General features: G+C 41.0%; 2 protein-coding genes across 3 annotated transcripts in view; one reads left to right on the top strand and one right to left on the bottom strand.

Moving 5' to 3' along the window:
* Nucleotides 1-1,626: 1,626 nt before the first annotated feature.
* RRP15 (ribosomal RNA processing 15 homolog) lies at nt 1,627-15,177 on the bottom strand. Its single transcript, XM_007438794.4, has 5 exons — nt 14,181-15,177; nt 9,463-9,737; nt 6,685-6,782; nt 6,084-6,285; nt 1,627-4,915 (listed from the first exon to the last, which is right to left on the bottom strand). The coding sequence occupies exons 1-5, from the start codon at nt 14,251-14,253 to the stop codon at nt 4,754-4,756; spliced, it is 810 nt and encodes a 269-aa protein (XP_007438856.1). The 5' UTR covers nt 14,254-15,177; the 3' UTR covers nt 1,627-4,753.
* A 112-nt stretch (nt 15,178-15,289) lies between these two features.
* Nucleotides 15,290-25,709, top strand: part of TADA2A (transcriptional adaptor 2A) — a 30,878-nt gene continuing 20,458 nt past the window's right edge. For both annotated transcript variants that reach the window (XM_025173555.2, XM_007438792.4), the window contains exons 1-7: nt 15,290-15,445; nt 17,581-17,668; nt 19,131-19,237; nt 19,704-19,763; nt 21,882-21,973; nt 23,183-23,340; nt 24,399-24,487. In XM_025173555.2, coding sequence (XP_025029323.1) covers nt 17,644-17,668; nt 19,131-19,237; nt 19,704-19,763; nt 21,882-21,973; nt 23,183-23,340; nt 24,399-24,487 — 531 coding nt within the window. In that variant the 5' untranslated portion in view covers nt 15,290-15,445; nt 17,581-17,643. The remainder of the gene's footprint in view (nt 15,446-17,580; nt 17,669-19,130; nt 19,238-19,703; nt 19,764-21,881; nt 21,974-23,182; nt 23,341-24,398; nt 24,488-25,709) is intronic.

Genomic DNA, 25,709 nt, shown 5'->3' with positions numbered 1-25,709 from the left:
AAGGCTTGATGCACTACAGAACAACAGGTATAAGTTGAGACATTCAAATTTTTTGCTTTAAAATGTTTTTCTTTTCAAAAACTCCAGTCTGAAAACAGAACAATGACAAAACCAGCAATGGACATATAAAACTTTGAATCCAATCCCTTCTGTTCAGAGATTATTTATTGTAAATGGTAAAGATACTCAGAAATGTTTTCGAAAAACACATGAATACTGTATGAAAGGTAGAGAATTTTCCAGGAATGCATGGGTGCTAATCTGTTTGGCTCTTTAACCAATTACTTGCCAGTTAAATAACTGGGGAAGTGAATGCCAGTCTGTCAGACCTGGGACTCGGACACTGAAAGTAATCACATGGATCAAAGGGAAGAGATCTAGTTACAGAACGGCTGGATATTGGATAGAAGATTAAGCCAGTAAGAGGCAGAACAAAAGTTTTGACTGGAGACCAGCAGGAGTCAGATACGTTGGTGTCTTTGGATTTAGATATCTGCAAGATTGCCTTCTCTATCCTTTGAGACCTGGAGGAGAAGGCTCCCTTCTGAGTCTCATCCGCTATGGTGTGTCATCTCTTGAAAAGCCTTCTCCTTGGTATCATGCAGCCTCTGAGTCTGCTCATCTTTTCTAAAACAATTACGAGCTGGCTGTTTTAGCAGGCCTTCAGCAGCCAATGGGATCGTCTTAGTTTCTCCTGAACGGTGGTTATGTTTCTGTTGTTCCTTGGTACTTGTTTCTTATATTGTGAGCTTTATGCTCTTATGCTTAGTTTTTAATTTAGCTATTGTTTTGGAGACCTGTAAGCTGTTCAGTCAGACATGATCGTAGCAGAATATTAGCCTAGTCAAATAATATAAACAAGAAAGCATTGGTTTGGTCAGAGGAGATCCAAAAAATAGAAAAGTCAAGGTAACCCAAATCAGAAGCAGAATACGCCCAAGGTATGAGTATTTTGTAGCTCTTTGGTCCTGTGCATGTTGGAAGACGTCTAGATCCTCTCTTCCATCCTCTGATCTGTTCCCCGAATATGCCAGTTGTCAGCATAGATGCAGGTATTTGGCACAAGAGACTTAGACTTTATGGCAGGGTTGCAAAACCAATGGTCTACTTCTTATAAACCTGGGACATCATCTGAATAGCTGCAATCTAGTACTTTATTGGAAAGCAGGTGTGGGCAGGAGGAATTCAACTATGTGGGTGGCCTCCAGAGAAATTTTGGGGCTAGATGGTGCACCAGGAAATATCTCTGCATTCATTTACCTTCCTGCATGGACAAACTTCAACCACGGCAGCCATTTTGTGAACGTGCCCCCAACCTAACCATCCCCATGCCCTCTTTGTGCCCAGTTCACCCACAGGATTGAAGAGAAAAACAGGAAAGGATCTAGAACAGCCTGTTTTTGCCATGCCACTCTAGACTCTCACCTCTAGGCTGGAATCCAAGAGGGAGGATTAACCTAAGTGAATCCTGTCTTCTAAATTTGCCTGATACAGGGAGTCCTCCGGGGTTTACCCAACCATAAACTTTGGGTGCTCTGGGGATCAGTAGCTTTTCGTCTAGCTCAGAAATGATCAGGTATTGAATTCACTAGCAGGGTGTAAAAAATTTATAGCAGGGTGTAAAAGGTTAATAAAACTTTATTACAGTCATTGTAAACAGCAGTTGTAATTTACAATAGCATTCACAATAAAAGTCACTGTGAGCTACAGACTTTAATATCCAGCATCAAGCACAACCATAATCTACACAGCTATACAGTAGATGCTGGCACCTAAAGTTAGGGGTGGAGTAGCAAAGCTTTGCAAATTGAGAGTGTATTGTTTGAGTCTTGGTCGACCATATGATCTCTAACAAAATTCATTAGAGTACCTGGGAATATTCCTAATCAAGACCAATTCTATACTGGCAGATTACCCTTATGAAAGGAACAATAAAGCAGGGTGTGGTCCAAGGTTTCAATGACACCTGAGCCACAAGGAGAAGGGCTAGAGAATGTTGTAAATCTGCCTTCCACTACCTCTAAAAATCAAGGGAGTATAAACATTCTGGGGTATTTAGGGAAAGTAAGTTGCTCAAGGTACTTTGCTGACATAGACTTGAAATCATGGTTGTCTGCTACAATTTCTGGAGCAGATACCAAATTCCATCTAGTTGTTAGCATCTACTGGTTTCTGCTCTAGTGAAATCTTGGCTGGCTCATAAACCAATTCTCTCAACAGTGTTCAAATCAGGAATTTTGCCTTGCTGAATGGTCAAAACATCATTGGATCATTTCCAATAAAGTTGGAACCACCTGTTTTCAAGCTCAAAACAATTGTTTTGAATTCAGAACAGAGTGGGCAGGTGAAACCATTTTGAGTTCAAAACATTTGGCATACCACTAAGGTTTGCCAAAATTAAGATGAATTAATTGTTATCTAAGTGAGGTCAAAGCAAACCTCTCTAAAATGTTTACTTGTTCAGAATAAATCGGTTCTCTTTCTCTCTCTCAAACACATACAACAGCAGGATTTGGGCCACCCACTGAAAATTCTGCAACACTATATTCAGGACTAACAAAAGAAAACATTGTTTTAGAACATGAAGGAAAGTTATGGAAGACATTGCAACATGGCATTAGGAGTTTAAAGTTTTTAAAAAATCAATACAAATGGAAATATTTCTTCCGTCAGCAGAACCTCTTCTGAAAAGTTGGTTTTCCAACATTCTGAGGCAGGAAATAGTCATTCAAATTTAAATTAGGTTAACAGACAGACATCCTACCCCAAAATAGGAAAAAAATCCTAAAAACTGATTGTGTACTCAGGAGTAAGATGTGAGTCTAGCTGCTCTGCACTACTGTATCTCCCCTTAAAAAAAGGCCACCAAAATCTCTGTAATTGTATGTATTATTTTGACTTTAAACAACTGATTTGTAAATACATTGTTTTTATATCATTGTTCTTATCAAAACAGGACTAAGCTCTTTAGTGCAAGCCACACTCAGCATGATGCCCTCCAGATATCCAGACTTCAGCTACCAACATTCCCCCAGCAGCAGGGGAGGATGGTGAGAAGTTGAAGTTTGGGAAGGAATGTCCTAGAGCAACCAGTTTTCCTTGGTCAAGAGGGTTCTGGAAGCCTGTCTCAAATTATTTTGGGTTTCTTCCTCTGCTCAGTTTTTGATAGAAGACTCAACCAGGGCCCAGTTCCTTGCAGCTGTTTGATTAAGATTTGATTTTTGCATTAAGAACAGCAAATGCTTGAAAATATTTTTCCCATTTCTACATTATGCTGTGCCTATAGATATTAATTCATATGGTAACAATATAGGACTGAAACTTGAAAGGCCACATCTACTTCCATATTAGCTTGACATAACTTGAGGGAAGTATTAACTATACTATGGGAACTAACAAGCCAGATTTTACCTTTATGGACAGACTATTTAAAAAAATAAATACACAAAATTCAGCAATAGCAATTATTGCTGGTAACATAGCAATATATTATTCCTTCAAATTATACGTATATACGTATATGTAGAAAATGAGAGAAAAAATATATAACGTGACTTTCAATTTTTTTCTTATAATTATACCGTTTTTCTTCTCTTCTGAAATGCCAAATAGCTGCTTAAGACCATGGAATGAGTAAGCAGGAACCATGGAATTTCATCCACAAATCTGCATGTTTCCTCAAAACTGCAGTTTCCACTGAAACCAAATGAAAGTTTTCTCCCTAGGTGTTTCAGATTTGAGGCAAATATAGACCTAATGAAAATTAGAACTTAATGGCTGCTTTTACAGATAAGGGAACCAAATAAATCTACGTCTTCTCCCATTACAGAAGCTGTCTATTTGACCTGTTTGTAATATAAAAAAAAAAAACCTCTTGCCTCATTGTCCTAACTGAAGTACATGCAATTCTTTGCTTTTAACTGGTGCCAGGCATGTGTGATTGAGCTGTTACAGACTAATCCCAGATCAAAACCTTCTTATAACCTCAGGCATAGGGCTTCCATAAAAACAATATATAATTTCAGCTGTTACATCTGTGTAATGGTATGTGGGAAAGAACTTGGGGGACAGGGCAAATAGATGCTGCCTAGGGCGGTCACATAAAAGAGCATAGCCAGCAGTTGGATATAACCGTGACATATAAATAAATAAATAAAATAGTTGGCAGGGCAAGATGCTCAGAAGGGACTCTCCCTAGTTTCTTGGGTATAAAGGAGATGTCAGGAGATTTGTACTTTCAAACTTGCAAGATTCTGTTAAGGTAGCCTTACACTAAAATAGAATGAGCTCATCTGATTTCCTGTCTGGTCTATCAACCTGGTAAAGCTGAATCTCTCAAGCCTCAAATACACCTGGAGTGTAAAAATGATTGATCTAATGATGGGTGCCTGATGGGGAAGTTTATCTAGTTTCCACTACAAAACCATCTTCCTTTCTTGACTGCAAAGATACAACAGACAGGCATACGTGCAGCCCACTCCAGTTTCTGGCTTTAGGTGGCTTACAAATGTTCATGACTATGCAGTGGAATTTGGACTGGCTGAGCTGATGAAATACTGCTAAAGAACCACAGGACTGTTAACCAATGCATTGTTAAGATTATTATTATTTATTTAAAGTTATTGGCCGCCCAATTCCAGTGGACTTCCATGTTCTTCAAAGTGGTCTTTGTTGTACAAAAGGCATCCTTCTTTAAACCCAAATCCCTACATAGTATCAAAAATTCCCTTGGATTTGCGAACTACTCTGAATATTATCGATCTGAATCACTTCCACTCTCCTGCTTGATACCACTGTCTTCTCCAGCATTGTTCTCCTCCTCACTTTCTTTATCCCAGTCCTTCATTGAGGCTCCCATCATGTAATCATCTCGCAATATACTCCATGCTGGACCGTCTTCAGATTTCGATTTGTCCTGAGAATTTGGAGATGGAAAGTAGGGGAAAGTTGAGCATATGATAACTGAAATGGAAGGCTGGAGACAGGACGGCAGTTATCCTGTATGCCTGGATCGAGAGACAGCATCTTCAAGGGAGGGCAAGCCATTATCTCCTTCAAGGCTGGCATTAACTTACCCTCCTCAAAGAGGCCTTTACCACCTTTCATATCCAGGTATTTGCATTTCTTCTAGCTGACCAAGGAGCCAAGAGGAGCATGGATCCAGCCCACGGGTAGCAGAATTCCCACTCCACAGAACCCTATCCTCTTGGGTGGTTTCTAGCAACTGAATGATTTCCCTTCAGAACTACTATATCCCTGTGTACATGAGGGCAGAACGTTCTTGTTTTTCTTTCCAACAACCTTTCCGCGATCCAGCAAAGGTGGATCTCTTCACTGGTAATGGGAAAGCTCGCAGCTGGCTATCTCCCTATCAGTCTCCGGAATCTTTATTAATCTGGGAATCTTTATTACATCTAGTTTAAGACAGGATATTTTGCATTTGAAACATCGTACCACCCCTAGCAAGGATCATTTTTCTTTTTTCCACTGCTTTTTTCCATTGCAAATGTCTTTTTTTCCATTGCTATCCAATATTTCTCATGCAAAACTATGCCATTTGGAAACATGTCTGCTGAAGAAGCATTCTCTTTCTGCAAAGTAAGTCTAGCCAAAACAACAGACACCTCTTCTCTAAGGGTTATTTGATATATCAGCTAATAGTCTTGGACAGCTGTTCATGGGGCTTTGAAACCATTAGTCAACATACTGCCTCATATTGAGAGAAAAAAAAAACCCTCCCAGGTCTAGCTTGAATTTCACATATAAAAAAACCTACAGAATTTTTCAACTTCTTCAATAAGATAATGCTAATGCATTTACATCTGCCACCTTGGATACAGTTCAGAACACTCCTAGTATAACTGACCACTATTTTGTTTTTGAGAGACCAATATCCATTAGTGTCCATTTTATGTATATTTTTCTTTGCACCTGCCTGCTGCCTAAAGAGACTTGGAGCTACTCAGGTGTGAGAATTAGTACATATGATAAAACTCCAGCCCAATCTCATTTGAGGCCAAAATGTTCAAGCTGAACAGTTGCCTTAATCATACCGAAAAATTGCTCCAAGGAGTAATGTGTACCTGGTGGCTCTTTGATGACTTTCTAGCAGCACTTTGCTCCGTTTCTTTTCCATCCATTCCTCGCAGGACGCTGATAAAGTCTCTTTTGGAAACAGAGGAGATCAATTTAGCTCGTTTCCTCTCAGAACTGCCTGCTTCTTTCATCTTCTCATCCACATTAGTTTGGTGCTTCCGGACTGCATTGAATAACTGAACCACGCCCCTGGAAATTAAAAGAAATCATTAGCCAGGCTAAGTTTAATGAAAGAAACAATTTTCTTAGAGGGACTGAAGATTTACAGCCCATTGGACACAGCGAAGACATTCAACAAGGAAAAATAATTAGGGTCAGGATATCAGAAATATTTTTTTTTCAATTAGCAAGCTTATTCAAAAGTCAAGGAAATCCAGCCAAATTACACAACTTAATACATTACATCTAAACCATTATGTTTTTTATAAGACTTCCGAAATCTTTTGCTGAAACTGATATTTCATGAGACAGAACTACATATAAATCATTTGACTCACTTGAGTCACTTAAGAATTGTATTTGATCAGAAGCAAATCACCCTGGCACGCTATTAGATTTGCTTTCCAAAGCCCAAACACTCACTTTTACCTTGTGGCAATTCTCTGAAGGTTTCTCTCAACTTCTCTGTCTTTGGTAACGTCTGGCTTCACTCGGCACATCATTTCCCACTCCCACTTTTTATTCAGCTGTGTTATAAATAAGGGGGAGAAATCAGTCATTTAATAGAAAGGATTGGAGGAAGAATCGACCCTTCCTAGCTAAATGGTTGAAGTAAAAATGCCGTCCAAGCTATTATCTGCTACAGGAAGAGCACTGTCATTATAGGATGACTGGTAATCACTCTTCCAGACCAAACAGCAACTTTGGGGAAGGGGCAGAGAAAACTTTTTCATTAGGATTACAGTGCAGGAAGGATAAACTTGCTTTCTTGCAGTTAAATTTCCTTCAAATCTAGTTTGAGACTCCTGGGGAAATCCTGACCATTTCCATGGAGGTTTTTTTGGCAACAGTACAGAAGTGGTTTGCTCCTTCTTCCAGAATGTTTTATTCACTTCCCAATTTACACTCCTGGGCTCTTCTAGTTGTCTCCCATCCAAGTAATAGCCAAATCCAAACCTCTTTCATTCTTTTGGGACTGGTCAAAGTTGGCTAGACACTGCCACGTGATAAGGCACTTCTTGTATCATAGTACGCTAACCCCCACCCCCAATAGACAATACAATTTGTTGTATTGTCTACTTTGGTCTCAAGATGGTCCTTGAAGGGGTTTTTAAGTGTTCTCATATCCAGAGTCTTAGAATTTAATTAGGGTTGTATTCAAAATATTCTGAAAGGTTACAGTTACCTAAACTCCATTATTAAGAAAAGGTTGAAGCTGAAACATTAAACTAAATATGTGTATTTTAAAACCCTCTGTAATTTCTATGATTGATCTCAGGATATATAATTTTGAATGAGCTTAGGTTTTTTTGAAATAAAAAGATGCTAACCTTTTCTAGAAAGAATATTTATCAAGCCTCTACATGCTGCATCTGTACTTATTTGTTACAATTACATCATTTTAATGTAAGTGTGCATTTACATTAAGAGAACAGGTAGCTTCATTGCTAACATGCAGATTACTTGTTTGTAGTTACAAAGCCAACATGAGGGGACTATTCATTTTGAGACAATGAACTCTTTTGTAGTTTGTAAGAGTGGACATTCTCCAATTTATTTTAAACAATATTAATTTAATTTAGGCTTCCTATCTCTGCTAATGGGTAGAGTATCTCCACTAAAAACAGCTAAGCCTTAAAGGAAATCAACCCTGATTGCTCATTGGAAGGATTGATACTGAAGCTCAAGCTCAGATACTTTGGTCACCTAATGCGAAGAGAGGGCTCTTTGGAAAAGACCCTGATGCTGGGAAAGATTGAAGGCAAAAGGAGAAGAGGACAGCAGAAGATGAGATGGTTAGATGGCATCACTGAAGCAATGAGCATGAAACTGAGCAAACTCAGGGAGGCAGTGAAGGACAGAAGGCCTGGTGTGATATGGTTCATGGGGTCACGAAGACTCGGACATGACTTAACGACCGAACAACAATAACAACTTTGAGACAATATTGGTATGAGAAGGAAATAAGTAATAATTCATCAATTTTGACCATAAAAACAAACCCCATTACGTTTTCTGATATAAAGTAACAGCTGTTACAGAGTTAGAGACAGATGCTTTAGATTTTTCACATTTATTAGAATGGAATGGCATTAACACTGTTCAAGGACACAGACTCTTTAGGGAGTTAGAAAACTTAAGAAGTTACAAAGTATGCTGACTTCCTTGGATGATTAATAATTTACACTGTCTATATGTCCTGTATATAAGTTATTCAGCAACTAGTAGCTCCAGTCATTATGCTGTTATTAACAAGAGAGGAAAAATTTTAAGGCTTAGAAGGATAGGAATATGGCTTACTAGATGTCTGCTGTTAATTATGAAACAAGTTTGTAAATTCCCTAAAGTACTGTTTAATGCTGATAGGATAAAACAAAAACAAAAACTCCTCAAGGTTCTACAATATAGCCAGAAGGATGCCCAACATTTTAGGATGAGGTGTCCAATTTTCTTCCTAAAATATAACCATTCAGAAATGTAACTACAGCCACAACATTACTACTAGTAGTCTTTGAATCCTGATTTGAGAATGTCTCACTGGGGACAAGCCATGAGAAGGCTCTTTTCTAAACCACAGGGCAAGACAAAGATTAGATTCACATACCTTCTGGACATGATATGGTATCTTTGAAAACCTGGATGTTCTCCAGGCCTTGTTGAGCCCTTGTCAGTTTTTTTGGGGGGCGGAGGGTAATGCATTTATTTTCTCTGGCTGGGCATGATTTTTCCTTTTATTTTATTGTTCACTGTTTTTAAAAATTATATTTCACATATTACCTGCCTCCTGATTGTCAGAGTAACTGAAAAAGGTCACACAGGATACCCACTGTGAAAAATGCCCTCCCCAAGGAAGAGGGAGGTAGAAGTCATGTAAAACCCTATACCTGGGGGCATGACATAATGTATCCTCTGCATCTCTTTGTTCCCAGAGTTTAAGAGAAGGTGGACTGTATATACTATTGGAAGTGTACACCACCCAGGACCACCTGGAGGTAGGTGGCCTCTAAATTTTGTAACATAAAAATAGAATTAAAATATTAATTTTATACATTTAACAAGAGATTATATTTATTTATTAATCCTATTTGGCCACCCATCTATCCAAGAAACTCTAATGATAAATTAAACCAAAATTAGGGTTTTGTGGCATCTCAACCTCTGCACATCTCTTGAATACTGATGGTGATATTCCACTGCTTTCCATACCTGTTTCCTCTTCTCCAACCTCTCTTGTTTTTCTTTTTTTTGTTCTACATCCCGCTCCTTGTTTTTCAACAGGATCATGGGCTTATCATCAGAAACCTTTTTATTAAGCACTTTGGCCATGGCTTCAGCCCATCCAGCGTTTCCTGCACCTCTGGATTCTGCTGCATCTTTAACTCTGGTATTTGGAGTCTTAGGTTTATCATCAACTTCATCATCCTGCGCTTCATCGTCACTTGAGAAGCTATCTTCTGGAACCCCTGAGCTCCACTCAGATCCTAAAAGAAACGGCATATCCTTGTCACTTGCATCATATCCATAAGCAAGAAAAATTTTATCTACATTTGTGTAAATTGATTGAATTCAAATATCTGTCATTTGCTTTAGCTAATAGCCCACAATAACAAGGGGAGCTAGTATCATTTCAAGGAAATGATGGGAACGTGTATTTTGCACAACAAAGATGATTTCTGGCAGGACCAAGATGGGGGTAGCGCAGTCCTCCTAGCTCTGCTTGATCTCTCAGTGGCTTTTGATACCATTAATCATTATATCTTTCTGAACTGTCCAATGGTTAGGAGCGGAGGGCACTGTCTTGCAATAGTACTCCTCCTCCTTGAAAATATGGTTTCAGTTGTTCAGGGTGGAGAGATTGAGCCCTAGGTCCCACAACTGTAGAGTGCCACAGGACTCAGTGCTCTTCCCACTCCTATTTACCACCTACATGAAACTGCTGAGCGAGATCATTCATCAGCATGAGGTAAGGTTTCATCAGTACATTGATAATATCCAACTTTACATCTTGACCTCTGGCTGAATAAGTGATGCTGCTGAAGTGCTCGAAGGTGATCTGGATTGGAAAGAATAGGCTGAAAATGAACTCAAACAAGATAGAGCAGCTTTGGGTTCAAAGGCTTACTAATGCCTGTGAAATTCCATTGTTAACTTTGAACTCCCTCGAACGGAGATGGTTTGCAATCTGGGGGGGGAGGGGTCAACTCAAAGTTCCTGCTCAAGGAGCAGTTGGTAGCTGCAGTCAAGAGGACTTTTGCACAGCATGGTCTTGCACATAAATTGTGAGCCTTTCTGGAACAGGAGGTGTGATTCACTGTCACTATGGCTCAGTCATCTCTCAATTGGACTACTACAACATGCTCTACGTGAGGCTGCCCTTGAAGAGTATTCGAAAGTCACAGCTGGGTCAGAATGCAGCAGTTTAAAGAGTTATGGGTACACCTTGAAGCACATGTAACTCCTTTAATTTGAGAGCTGCGCTGGTTCCCAGGTGGCTTCTGGGTGCAGTTCAAGGTGCTGCTTGTCACCTTGAATGCCTTTCATGATTCAGGACCTGTGAGACCACCTTCCTCCAGTAACATCTGCCTACCTAATAAGATTTAGTAGATCAGGCTGTCTACATGTCACCCTGATTGTCATCTTCAGGGGCACAGAAGTATGCCTTTTCAGTTCCCACTCCCTTGACTTTGAAACAGCTCTCTTTCTCCTGGGTTTTAGAAAATTGTTTCACCAAACCAGGGGGCTTAGTTGTTATGATTATCTCTCCAGATGATGAATTAGTTGCTACTTTTTGAATACAACTCCCAGTTGTATGTAATTATAATGTGTGGTTTGATTTTAATTTGATCTGAACTTATATGTTCTTAATACCAGGTACTACACTGTATTCAAAGTTAGCTGACTGTAGTGGCCTATAAGCCCTGTAAATAAGAATAAATAGTGGCCTATAAGCCCTGTAAATAAGAATAAATAAAATAAAAATAAAACATAGTTCTCCTCTGAACGAGTCATGAAGGAAAACAAATTAAGGCCAATAATTCACTGAAATAATTATTAACTGAGGGCATCACAGGGACATTTCAGCAAGATTTGGTTTACCTAAAAAATTAAAACTGCAACACTGACATCTAGTGCTATATTTCAAAAAACAAGATGGGCTGAAATGAGGATATAGCACAGTCAGTATATACTTTCTATATACGCAGTTGATTTGATAAAAGGCAGCCTCCGTTATAATTGTCAGTGCTTTCTCTACACAGAAAATATAATTACGACCATATTACAGCTACTATACAACTTTATTTTAATCACCTTAACCATGATAATTTAATCTGTTCTAGTTCTCATAAAATGTTCAGTCCACTGACAACAATAATGGAAGGACAAGTTAAATCAAATGAATGCACTAGCCCTATTACAGAAGTTCTTTATTTAAGTCTGCTCTCTGCCTTATCTAAGGGATTTTTCTAAAATAATTTGCTAAATCATTACATGTGAATATTTTATTTACAGGTGCACATATGTGGTGCTTTAGTTACAAACATTTTTAGCCTAAACTGGGTGTTCCCCAAACACTGTTGCCTGGTTTGGAGCAAGTTAAGTGTTTGAATGTGATATGATGTACATCTTCAGTCTTCCCTGACCTCACATCCTCTATTTGTATTGCACCACAACTCCCATAAATCTAAAGAAATGGGCTCATTAAATATGTTGACTGATGATTAGGGGAGTGAAGGAAGACACACAATTGCAAGAAAGCAAGTCAAGGATGACTGGTCTTAAATGTATATAACTAGCCTGGTTGTAGAGAAATATTGATATGAACATGTTATGGAGCACCTTTTAAATTATATATAGAGAAATGGAAAATACAAAAGTCAAGAAATTATCAGAAATATGATTTAGTAAAACAGTTCATAAAGAACATGTCCAAATATTAAACTGATGAAGCAGCACGTCATTCAGAACACTTTCATAAAAGACAAAGAGTTTATCCAATTTTAGTATGGTTAGCCATTTGAACATCTCTTCCTTTTTCTTGTTACCATTGTGAGAGATGGATAAAATACGTTATTACTGACAAAGAAATAGTAGCTTGAGCATGCTAAAAGTGCAGCTGTGTGAGAGATAAGGAAGTAGTGTTAAGTGTTATGGTTATCAAATAGTGGTAGATGGAGAGGAAGTTGTCTCCTTGTGTGGGACAATGTAAATAAAAACTAATTTAACCTGGGGCAGTCTTTATCAGTATAATGCAATTAGCTGAAACCTTGAGCAAATGACCATAGACTTGCAATGGATGAGGTGGGAGGGACCAGGAAGAAATCATAGAGCGGCCGGAAAGACTGTACACCCAGAGTACCTTAGCCAATGGGGAAAAGGGGAAGGACTTGCGATCGGGAATGTATATAATTAGGCCGGAGTGTGTATGTGGGTGTGGCTTCTTATTTGCAATGAAGCCCACCAGCCTTTGCAAACGCTTCCAATAAAACTTTACTTCTGACTAACCCAGAGAGAGATTTGTGTTGCTTGTTTCGCACACCATTTATGCCTTCACACTACCTCCCACAATAATCTGTGAGCCAACTCTTTCCTTCAAGTCACTGCTCAACAGTTTCATGAAGACTTTGGCATCAGCAGTTAAGTAATCTGATGCTCCCCAGCTGTTACAGATGTAAACATCCGCTCCAGGTAACATAGCTAATGGGGGTAGCAAAACCCCTCAGAAGTACTTGCAGAGATCTGTATATATGTACTCAAAAATAAAGCCTGCCAAGTTCTATGGGACTATCGCCAAATAGTGTGGTATAGAAATGCAGTCTAAGAGCAAATGGAAATAAAAAACCTTCAGTTACATTGGAGTTATACTAATGACATAGTCACCAGTATTTAATATTGCTCTATTTAGGCAAAATAAAAAATGCATCCTGAAGTCTTATAACAGTGTGGCTAAAAGCATTAAAAAAAGCTTTAATTACAGTTGAGAGCTCTTTGACTCCAAATAGATTTCCACTTCTGCAAAGTGGGAGAGCAAATTTGAACAGCATGAATGTAATCAATGAAAATAGAAACTCTAGCTCCTTCGTACTGTGAGAGAGCAACCCCATTAACTTTTCTCTTGCTACAGGGTGATGGATATGATCTCTTGGTGTGTGCACACTTTCAAGAGCAGAACATATTAAAACTGCTTTTCCATAAAAAAAAAGAAGTCTGGGTGGCTTTGGAAAGTTAATGATGTTTTAATGGTAGTGAGGGTTGCCATATAGCATAGTTAAAGTTTTGGTTTCTGGATTGCAGTAGTTTCATTGTTCTCATGCAAAACCTATATACAGGTCAGGAAGCCACAGTCTGGACCGAACATGGCGAAACAGACTGGCTCCAAGCTGGCAAAGAAGTGAGACAAGGTTGTATACTCTCTCCTTATTTATTCAACTATCCGCTGAATATATATTAAGGGAAGTTGGATTGAAAGAAGATGAACATGGTTTTAAAATGGGAGGAAGAAACATCAATAACCTGTGCTATGCGGATGACACTACTGTGATAGCCAAAACTGCAAAGGATCCGCAAGCTCCAGTAATACATGTCAAGGAGCACAGCGAAAAAAAATGGGCTAACATTCAATATAAAGATGGCCAGACTAATGACAAAGGTACAACAAGCAGTCTTAGAATTGACAATGAAGATATCCAAATGGTAGATAGCTTCTGCCTTTTAGGATTAACCAGAGGTGGAAGCAATGTTGATCAGACACTCCCACAGGGACCCCTTCATCCTGCACTTCCCGTTGTAAATTCAGGAGAGGATTTGTTTCCTCCGTCGATTTATGGGCAGAAACCCCATCGCTTCCTTCACAACTGCCGCCCCCTCTTTCCCACCCGGCCTTCCGCTAGCCGGATAATCGGTTACAACCACACACGCCACCTTACCACTATCGCTTTCCTTCAATTCAGCGCCGTGGACTTTCGCCACCCCACGTGGACCGACCGTAGCAGCCGCCATCTTGCTTGTTCTTTCCTTTAAGCGATCCGGGGAAAACACACAGTCGCCACAAACGTTCCGGGCAGAACCAACTCTCTCGAGAGACCGACCGGACGGGGATGAGTGGGATTTCTGTGGGCGAGGGAAGGCTTCCTAAGGGTGAATGTTGCATCCACGTAGCGCCCACGTTTAATACTGGTTGGCAGAATGCAATAGCGATTGGAAGTGGTCTTTTGCTAATGAGGAAAGACAGTGGGATCTGGGGGAACCTCGGTGTTTCAGCAAAATGTACCTCCTCCAAGAGAGGAAGGTACAGGAAGAAGCATGCAAGAAGGGGAGGCTCGACAAATGCAAGAAATGGACCAAGAAGCCCCTTCTATGAAGGATTGGCAACTCTTGTGGAATTTCATTCCGAATAACCGGACTCATGGGTTACAGTACCATAATAAAGCGACACGGCCTGCTCTTGGAGCTGCTGGCTGAGCTCGGTGCCCGGAAAGATGTAAAAAATGCCTGCGGGAACACATTAAAAGGAGCCATGATGGGCTTTGTGGGGATTTAATGGAAGGCGTTGCAGGAATCCACTTCCTGCGGGTTGGAAACCAGACTGAGTGCGGCCCCGTACAACAGTGTTTCTCAACCTCAGCAACTTAAGATGTGCGGACTTCAACAGGTCTTAAAAGTCTCTGAGGGTTAAGAAACAGATCTACCACACAGGCGCATTTTAACGGCTAATTGTCCATTTTAAGCGCTAATATTTCATTTTAAGTGCTAACTACCCATTTGAGTGCTAATTTCCCATTATAAGGGCTAATTTTCAATGGGGGGGCGGCGTGGGCACCCAACTGAAAACCCCTCAGGCCGCCCTCCTCTTCCTCCCCTCTCGCTCTTCCTCACTCGTCCTTCCGCACGCTATACGGACTCGTGGGGCGGGCGCGCGCCCGTCAATCCCTCCCTCGCTCGCGCGCCGAAAGAACGTTTCTGGGCGCGCGCTCGAAAAGGCGGGAAAGCGGGAGGGGGCGGTGCCCGCCGGGAGGGAGAAAAGCTCCTCGCGCGCGACCTCCCTGACGCCCCTCCCACTCCCGGCCGGGCCCGAGCACGCTCGAGTTGGAGCGTGAGGAGGCGCGCGCGCGCCGGAAAAGCATCAACAGGGAGGGAAAGAAAGAAAAGAGAGAAAGATGAGGCCCTCCCGCCCGGAGGTTGCCCAAAGCAGGTATCGTTTGAACGTCGAAAGGCCGGCCAAGGGTGTAGGCAAAGCAGCCGGCTTCGGTGGAACGAAAAGAGTGAAGGAAGAAACAAACAATCAATCAATAAATAAGCCGGGGAGGTGATTCGGAGGGAGGGGAGGCGGGAGAAAGAAGAGCCGGATATAGGGCATGCGCGGGAGAAGGCGGGGGGAAGCAAAAGCGGGGAGCGCGTGCTGTGAAGAGCCACGCGAGCGGCGGCGCGCGTGCGCTGGCAGCGGTTCCCGCTCATTGGACGAGGGGGCGCGTGACGAAGGGAGGAGCGGCGCGTGGCGCTGACGTAAGCAGCAGCCTCGGGAGGGAGCGGGAAAGGAGCGGTTGGGCCGCGCTCGAAAATTGTCACGGCGTGGTGTAGCGGTGGTCGTCCGCTAGGGGGCAGCAGCGCCAATTCCAGCTGAAGCCCAGCCGGTTTTAGGATTTGGATGGGAGATTTTCCCTGGGCTGGGAAGCTGGAAAAATGCCTAAGAAGAAAGCAAGGGCCAAACCACTTTGGTATAATTTCCAAGAAAACTGAACGTAGTCATGGAGTCCCCAAGAGTCAGCCTTTTTCGAGGAGACTTTACACTGATGTAGAGCGCTGTTTTTCAACCTTGGCCCCTTGCAGATGTGTGAACTTCAACTCCCAGAATTCCCCAGCCAGCCAACTCCAATTCTGGGAGTTGAAGTCCACACATCTGCAAGGGGCCAAGGTTGAAAAACGCTGGTGTAGAGGTTAAGATACTGGTTGGGGATTGGGGGTCCTCTGATTCAGATTCCCACTGGATCCGGAGGCCAGTGCCAGTATCTCAGCCCAACCTGGCTCAACGTGTTTCGCTTTTGTGTACATACATTCCCATCCCATTACCCTTTTAGTGTAAGCGAGTGTTATGACAGTGCAAAAAAAAGAAGAAAAAGTCAGAGGTAGGCAAGTAAGAAAAAGAAACAGCCAAATCTGGGCTACCCCAATGCCACTAATATGCCCGCTTACTTTTCTCTCTTTGCAAACCATCTTTGTTTCTCCCACATCCGTGCAACACTTTACATATTGCCTTTCATTCTTTACATTTCTCACTACTCGCTTTGGGATTTTCTTTCCAACAACCGTGACTTTCACTATCTTCCCCTTCCTGTCCGTTCATTCCTCCTTCATGTATTAGTTTTGTGATGCGATCCTTGTTCAATCTGTCTTGTCAATAGCTTTTGTGTTCACTCCATGCTCATTCAGCACCTGTTCATTGTTGTCTTGAATGTCTTTACACCACACACTTCTTAACCATTCCCTTCCCACTCCATTCAAATTACTTTTATGTTTCTTGTGATGTACCCAACTCATATCTCCATGGAACTGAGTGGAAACACATTCTTGAATACAATACAGCTATTTTTGCTTCTTTGGCCAAATAATCTTTCCTTGCAAGTGATTGCTTAGCATATTCTCACTTTCTAACAGCGTTTGCACATCTTAAAATTTCTCCATACATTTTCTCATTCTAATAAAGTACAGGTAGTCCTTGCTTAACAACGGTAATTGGGACCAGAATCTTTGTTGCTAAGTGATGTGGAAATAAAGCGCGATGTCACGTGACCATGCTGCTTAGTGACAACAGTTCCAGTTGCTGTCATTAAGAGACTCCCGCGCCATTGTTGACTGCTTATTGGAAGCCGGCAGCGAAAGTCACAAATGGCGATCTGGAGACCGCAGGATATCGTAATTGTGAGACAATTGCTGAGCACCGGGATCATGATCACATGACTGTGGGGATTCTGTGACTGCTGCAGCTACAAGGACCGGTTATAAGTACTACTCTTTCAACGGCATCATAAGTTCAAATAGTCGCTAAACAAGTGGTCATTAAGCAAGGACTACTTGTACTCAATCCATTCCCTAACCACTAAAATGAATACATCTTTACTCAGTGGAGGCAATTGCCTTGAATCCTATGAGTTTGCAAACTGTAAAAAGTTACCCATCATACTATATAATGATTCGTTTTGAATATATATGCTTGCATATAAGCTGCATGCAGAGCTTGTTTCACCTGAATCTAATGGAGAGGAATTCAGGACACTTCTTGATGCTTAGAAATTCTTAGATATGTGTCTTTTTTTTTTTTCATTGTTGCAGTGGCTGAGTGTGTCCAAAAACCATCATTCAAAAGGCGATTACCTTTGCAACCTTGGAAGGATCATGGATCACCTGGCTTCATTCAGCAGTAAGTAATGTTAACTTCTGGGATTGCAAAAAACTCTTTAGAAGCCATAATGTTGTTTAACCTATGTTAAATAGGTTAAATTAGTAGGCATTTAGCATTAGACTATGTGACTTGGTGAAGTCAGGAGACAAATATATGAGGCACAATATCCTTCTGTTGTGGAGCAATGTTAACAGTGGAGGTTGTGGGTTCTCTGTCTCTGGAGGTTTTAAGAAGAGGCTAAACAGCCTCCTCTCAAGGATGGAATAATTGGTTTTTCAGCAAACTGTAGAGCGTTGGCGTAGCCACTGGTATTGTCCCTTCCAATTCCACAGTTCGGTCATTCAGAGGCAGTTGCCCACTTTTTTACACACCAGTAAGGCAGATCAGCTCCTCTGCTTTCTGTGAAAAAGAGCAGAGGCCAGACATCTTAGAGCTTAACTTGCAAATTCTTACTTTCAAAAAATGCCTTCAAACTGAGTAGAGGAAAGATATGAACATAGCTACCTCTTAAACATTAGTCCTATTAATCTGTTGTAGCAAAGGCAACCAAGAGTATTATGGCGTCTTAACTACACATATTTTATTACGATATAAACCAAAGGCATTCCAGCTGGAAATTCTACAAATGTTAATCCTGGAAGCAGGATGAAGAGGGTTGGCTTAAGCTTTATCAAACTCAGGTTCTCTTTATCAGATGCATGGAGTATTTTAGTAAATGTGAGAGTGGAGATAAAGATGTATGCATCTTTAAACAGCATGTCGATTCAAATAAAGTAACCATAAATAGCAGCTACCAGAGATACCCCATTTTTGTCAGAATTATACTGTATAAATAGGAAGTTTAATTTTTACATCTGTTTCATCTCTTCCCCAATAAAACAGCTATTTTTTGTATCTGGTCTACAAACATTTGGATAACCACTAGATGGCAGTAAAGACGTTTGGTTGACAAATAGCCGTACTGTTGTCACCATTCGCTTCCAGGGCTAGGAGCAGACCCAAGGGTGATTCACAGCAAGGAATGAAAGGGTTAAACCTTCTGTTTTTTACATGCTGTGGTCCTCCTGATGTCCACCTTAACCCTAGCTGGCAGGTGGAACAAAATGTTCTCTTCCATCTCATACTGTTGCTCATCTGAAAGTTGCCATTTTCTAACAGAGGAATTTTAAAGGGAGACTCCAGGGTCAAGTTTGTAAGAGAGAATTCTACCTGGGCATGACTAAGGACAAAGGTTTCTTGTCTCGCTACATGTGTTAATAAACATAATGATGCTAAGTAATTATCATTCAACACTGTTGTCATGAATGGTCACATAACTGAATTGTAAAAGACTGCGTAGCTTGTATTTCTTAGTCACCATCAATCGACATCCAGGTTTCAAATGTGTACATACCCATTATTCTGTTAGGGAGGAAAGGAGTTTGCTAAAAGGAGCCTACCCCTTATTTTTGAAATACATATTGGTTTTGCTCCTTCACAGATGACCCTTTTGACAAGCCACCATGCCGAGGGTGTTCCTCTTACCTTGCAGAACCGTACATCAAATGTGCAGAATGTGGCCCACCTCCTTTTTTGCTATGTTTGCAGGTAAATTATATTTACAAGGGGAGAGAACAGCATGCAAGGAGGATCAAGTTGCCAAGTTCATAGAAGCAGATCAGATCCCTTCGCCCCTGGGGCTGCTCTTTATTCCATAGTTGGGCCTGGCTTGTTAAGTGGCATCCTCAAGCAAGAACAGACAAGAATTCTCTTCTTTCTTCCAGAAGAGATTCTTTGTTAATTTGGGACATTGATCATATTCACCTGTTTTGTAAGGGAGAGGGGTTGGCCCCTAAGCTTTATTCTGTGTGCATTATTTCTTGATGTTTTTATTAAAGAATACCAGTAAAAGGAAAGCTCCTGCTTAAAATGTTTCTGGAAATAACAGTGATGACAGAACACCTTTTTCTGTGATGAAATGGTATTGGTGGGAAAGGGAGGCGGGGACCCTGCATGCCATGATTCCTCAAAACTGTCTGTACCAAGAAAGAAGAAGAATAACCTTGTTTTCCAGTGCTTCACAAGAGGATTTGAATATAAGAAACATCAGAGTGACCATTCCTATGAAATAATGGTAAATATACAGTTCTAATTATCTGTCTTGTTTTCATCAGTTCTCATCAGTCTTTATGAGAATGTCCCATCAATACAGGTGTGGGGAATTTTTATGTTTAGGTCTACCCTTTTAAATGATTATTTCACTCCCTGAAAGTGTGGGAATAAGATGCCAGTACCAAAAAAACTGGGAATGGGATTTTCAAAATTCTTTCGGAAGGTCCACAGACAAAATGGGCCTGAGAGGTCTCCTACTAATCTCTCATACCTAGAGAAAAAAACACATGCTGCCTAATTTGGTAGTTTGCCACTGAATTTCAGTAGTTTAATTTAGCAGGAACCACAAAGAAGGAGCTGAGAAACTGTGGGTTGCCCCCACCAGTGTTAGAAGATGTAACAAACCTGGGTTTTTTCCCAACTGGGTGTTCTCCAGATAATGTCGATTTCAACGAACTTCCACAACCCCCAGTTAACATGTCCAGTTGGGATAATCTGAACGAAATGTCCCTTATGTAATGTTTTTGTTCACGTAGAGCTTGAATCAGAAAATGCATTTGTTAACAATTTGTCATGCAGAGCAATTACATTTTCCAACCCATTAACACTCCTAAAACAAATTTTGCTTTATTTTAATGACTCATGCCATGTTCCTCCTGGGATTAGCTGGCCCACAGATAAGTTAGCAAGAAGTTACATTCCATAACAATGCTTCATAGCTAACAATAATTACAGCTTGAGTAATGTTTACTTTGGGTGGCATAATTATTTAAAATTCCTGTGGGGTGCTGTTGGAACTCTGAAATTGCCGGTACATAAGCAGCAGTTTGCAGGTTAAAAAGTATTGATTTGACTGTTCTGCATGTTAAATCTGTTAGTCAGCACTGGACACTGAACCTCACTCTCAGACTTTTTTAGGGGCACTGTGGACAAATATGGATACCATTTTCAATGTCTGCAAGTATGAGAAAAAAGGAAATTCACCTCATCCCCTTGAATAAATTCAAAATTAAATTGAACAAAGCAACCTGTATTCTTGTGATTATAATCTTAAAACTATGTCAATGATATCAATTCAAATCACTCAACCATTTCATTTAAGCACACTGAACTTTGTACTTAACATTCCCATTTAGGTTGTAGTAAATGGATATTAATTTTTTTAAGGTTCTTCACTGTATAGGACAGGAGGGTTTCTAAAAAGTGTCAACCACAAACTAAAAAGCTCAGCTCTCTGACCTTAATTAGTGGATTAGAAGTCTCTCAGGCTCACAGCTGCTGCCTGAAACTGACCAGACCTTAATCAATTTCACACTGGAGGCTTTGGTTGGAAAATGATTTTTTTTTTACTGTTTATTACTATCATATTTGCAAATGGTTGCTATTCGAGGCAGTTGCTAAATGAGGATTACCTCTGTGTGTGCGTGTGTATGAAGAAAGGGGCCCAAAAGTAAGAAGACTAAAAAAAAGTGTGTGTGTGTGTATTATGTGTATGTGTGAGAAGGATCAAAACCTTGTGAGGTACATAAATCTCACAAGTTCTCATGACATCTCATGAGATTTGGGCCATTAAAAATGAGTTAAATGTTCTCCATTTTTTTTAAAATCTCTTTGGTCACCTGTGACCAAACCACACAGCACATACCACACAGTGTTGCCCATCATTTGAAATTGCAGACCTTGTAATAGAACAGGACCCGTCACAAAATTGAAAAACAGAACAAGTTCTGCTTATTCTATCAGGTTAAACATGAATCTTGTGAGAAAGTGGGTGAAATTGACTAAAAGTTCTTATCTCTGTGCTATAATGATTGGGATTCCCTGCTTCTCTGTGGGAATAAGTGAGATATTTCTGCAACTAGAACTTCAGCATCTGCAGAGGTAAGATAACAACTTGCGTTTAAGTTTTTAGTTGCCTGGAAGAGATTAGGATTCAAGGAGTTATTGTCAGGAGATAAGCTTGTCTCATTTATCTCAGAGAATGTGTGTGTGTGTGTGTGTACACTGAAACACACATATTTAGTGGAAGTGCAAATAAAAGTCCTGTCTGCAGGGGTTTCCAGAAAAGTTAGGGGGATTTCAGCAGTCTACACAATTGCAACCCAAAATGATTTCTTTTGATACTTGCTTCCCACTGCAGACCTCTAACTTCCCTGTCCTTGATCCTACTTGGACAGCTCAAGAAGAAATGGCTCTTTTGGAAGCAGTGATGGATTGTGGCTTTGGAAATTGGTGAGAATTGGTGCAGATTAACCTGGCTGATGGATCTGGTTGGGGAATCTTGCAGATGTCAGTGGATACCCAGTTAGAATGGTCATAAGAATGGGACCAGGGAAAAGAGAGCAGGCAAGGGTATTACGGTGGTGACTGGCCAAAGGAGATGTGATGGAGGTCAGAAGTGGCAGCTTGCAAGGAAGGCAACATCAGGGTATGGTACTGATAATCACCTTCCAGTATCCTGTGCTGTATTTCAAGGCCTGTTAATCAGAAAGCCTGACTTCCAGCTGCTGCTATTTAATGCACAGTCAGCCTGTAATAAATTGAATCATGAATGAGAGGGCTGACCTTGCTTGCATTACCTGGCTGGACCCAGGAGGGAGAGTTCCTTCCTTGGAGATCTTCTCTGACAGGTCCCAGGGTGGAGGTGTCATCTGAGAAACCCTGATGGATTCCAGGGCTGCTCCTCCCAAGATGGCTGGTTGTGAGAGCCTATTTGTGAAGTTGGGCTGTAGGGATCAGAGGGAATGGTTACCTGTGTACCAGCCTCTTTGCTTCCCAGCCACCTCCATACCTGAGCTGGAGTCCATGGCTAGGCGATGGTGGTAGAGTTCCCCAGGCTTATGATTCTGGGGGACTTTAATCTGCTGTTGCTGGGCGTGGACTCGGAGGCAGCTTGGGTGTTCCATGGCTGCCATGGACTTGACCCAAGTTATCTCTGGCCTGATTCATGGAGTTGGAGTCACACGTTAGACTGGTTTTTATCTTGGAACAGTGGTGATGTGATCTGGAGTTGGGGGATGTTACCATCAGTCCCTTGTCATCAACAAATCACTCCTTGTTGACCTTGGAGTTCTTGAAAGCTGCCCCCCACTACAGGAAGGTGGAACCTATTTGATTGGTCCACCCCAGGCACCTGACGGACCCTACTGGGTTCCAGAGGGAACGTGGGTTGTTTCTGGTGCTCTGATCCACAGTTTAACCAAGGTCTTAGTTGCCACTCGGAATGTGAGGGAGACAGTGGCTTTGGTTCAGATTGTGCCTGTGCAGCCTCTCTGTGTATGTCGATCCTGGAGAGCTCCTGGCATGGTCCAGAAGAAAACTGAACGTTCCAGAGTTCTCCAAAACATTTCATTTCTGAATCAACAGGTTTTGCACATCTCTAATCATCACAGTTTTTATGAGCCAAGCATGTTATTGGTCCTATTTCTTGCCCTCTCACAGGCATGATGTAGCCAACCAGATGATCACGAAGACAAAAGAAGAATGTGAAAAGCATTACATGAAACATTTCATCAATAACCCCCTTTTTGCATCCTCATTATTACATCTGAAGCAGACAGAGGAGAAACAGCACAGCAGCTTAGCGATTCCGTTTTATGGTAAGTGCCAGTCACAACGAAAGATGAAAGGATTTCCTGTTCTTTTCTTCTGTGTTTGAAGATCAGGCTTTAAGGACAGGAATGGAGTTATCAGAGACAAATCGGTATTAAAAGCCAACCTCCCTAACCTGGTTTTTCCAGGTATTTTGAGAGGATCCCTGCCAGAATTCTCAGCCACATTGGCTTGGGATTTTGGGAGTTATAGGCCTAACTAGGTGGCACCTAATTAAGTAATTCAGTCCAACATATTTGGAGAATTGCAGAAGGAAGGTTCGTTGGGCTGACCTCAAAACCACTCAGGAGCTACAGAGTGGTGGCAGAGAATGGTCCAGAATGCCACAGTGCAAATAATCATGGGCACATCACAGTATGCCCATGCAACATCTCTCCTTTTCACACTGCATGAGTAACCACTAGGCTTTTGGATACAATTCAAGGTTCTCGTTGCCATCTATAAAGTGCTACATGGCATAGGGCCTAGATATTTCCCAGACTGCCTCTCCAACTATATCTACCTTTCCAGGAGGATTTGATAGGTTTTGGCATGCTTTGGGCCCTGCCTATTAAACAGTGTCACATTATGAGACTCAAGGTGCGTGCCTTCTCTTCAGTCGCACTTGCCCTCTGGAGGTATAGATTACTTTTTCTGTTTAATCGTGTTTTTCCCCATTTTTATTACTGCCTTTTAATTAATTATATTGTTGCTTTTAACTCCCCGTAAGCTGAGTTGCATGCAGGTGGGCAGCTATAGAAACTGAAACTATGAATAAATAAATTATAGGAAACTTCAGCATACAATTAACAAAATATTTTTTCTTTTTTAAAAAGTCAGTTTTCCTCTACATCAGTGTTTCTCAACCTTGGCAACTTTAAGATGTCTGGACTTCAACTCCCAGAATTCCTCAGCCAGCATGCTGGCTGGGGAATTCTGGGAATTGAAGTCCAGACATCTTAAAGTTGCCAAGGTTGAGAAACACTGCTCTCTATTACTCTTAGTAAGCTTTGGAATCTGTGAAGGTGCAGCTTTTATTTTTTAATTGCTTATTTTTTTTTCTTAGCATCTGAAGATCCTCCCCGACCTACCTTTGATTCCCTTCTTTCCAGAGATATGGCAGGATACATGCCAGCAAGGGCAGATTTCATTGAGGTAGGAATTTCTCTGGGCTTACTTTTGTTTTTCCTATTTTTAATTTATGTATGTGTGTATGTATGCATATAAATAACTGTTTTATGATTAACCATGAACAAATATAATTTGATCTCAGATGTTTACTAGAATGGACAGGAGCCATTGCAGCAAGCAGCACATTGCAGCCATGCAACTGAAATGCCCACTTTAAATTCCTCATCCTGGTGCTCTTATTTTGACAAGCTACAAGTCTCTTATAAGAACCAGTTCCATGTACAACACTTTGCAGTCATTTAAATAAAAAGTAAATTTCCTAGTAGACTAGATTTTTTAAAAATTCATTTTACCTCACAGATTCTAATTTTGATGCCACTTTTTAAAAATGTATATTTATTAATGGTTTTCATACAATAAAAAACAAAAAAGAGAAAAAAGAAAAGAAATAAAAATAAGGGAGGGCAAGAAAAGAAAAAAACTAAAGATCAGAAATATATAAATGACTTCCAACCTTCTTTTGAACAGATACAGTGGTACCTCGGGTTACGAACGCCTCTGTTAACAAACTTTTCGGGTTACGACCAGCTCCGGCCGCAAAAATTTACCTCAGTTTGCGAACTCCGCCTCGGGGTACAAACAGGATACGCGGCCATTTTCCCTCCCGTGACACGGTCCGCGGCCATTTTTCCGCCCCGACATGTGGTCCACGGCCATTTTCTGCCCCTGACACGTGGTCCGCGGCCATTTTTCCGCCCCTGACACATGGTCTGCGGCCATTTTCCGCCCCTGACACGTGGTTGTAGGGAGGGGGACTCTCCCTCCAAGCAATAGCTGCCTCCCTGTCCTCCACGCCAGAACGGATTAACGGTAATTACATTGAACCTTATGGGGAAATTTGGTTCGGGGTGCGACCAGAGTCACGGAACGAATTAAGTTCGTAAACCGAGGTTCCACTGTAATGACAATCTTATTGTCCCTCCTCCCTCTTAAACATTTTGCAAATCCCCTCACCCCTCATTTAATCGTGTCTTAATCTTCAAATCCATAAATCATCAATTCATTTTTTTCTTCTTTCAGCAAAAAGTTCAGATAAGGCTTCCAGTCTTTCAAAAAAATTTTTTGTTGTTTGTTCTCTGACCAAACAGGTCAGTTTTGCCATTTCTTCAAATTTTGACATTTTCACAATCCATTCCTCCACAGTGGCAATTTCATTATTCCTTCCACTAATTTTGATGTCACTTTT

This window comes from Python bivittatus, unplaced genomic scaffold (assembly GCF_059951505.1).
Source record: "Python bivittatus isolate LINGU-HERP-01145 unplaced genomic scaffold, Pbiv_v1 ctg000690_np1212, whole genome shotgun sequence".
NCBI lineage: Eukaryota > Metazoa > Chordata > Lepidosauria > Squamata > Pythonidae > Python > Python bivittatus.
The sequence above is the reverse complement of the archived record's forward strand: the minus strand, read 5'-3'. Positions and strand labels throughout refer to the sequence as shown.

What these genes read in the sequence shown, in the direction of transcription:
- RRP15 (XM_007438794.4), bottom strand. Translation starts at nt 14,253, where the DNA reads ATGGCGGCTGCTACGGTCGGTCCACGTGGGGTGGCGAAAGTCCACGGC. An exon ending in ATTGAAGGAAAGCGATAGTG is followed by an intron (nt 9,738 to 14,180) that starts GTAAGGTGGCGT and finishes CGTTTCTTTTAG; the next exon opens with GATCTGAGTGGAGCTCAGGG. An exon ending in CTTCAGAGAATTGCCACAAG is followed by an intron (nt 6,286 to 6,684) that starts GTAAAAGTGAGT and finishes TTTAATTTCCAG; the next exon opens with GGGCGTGGTTCAGTTATTCA.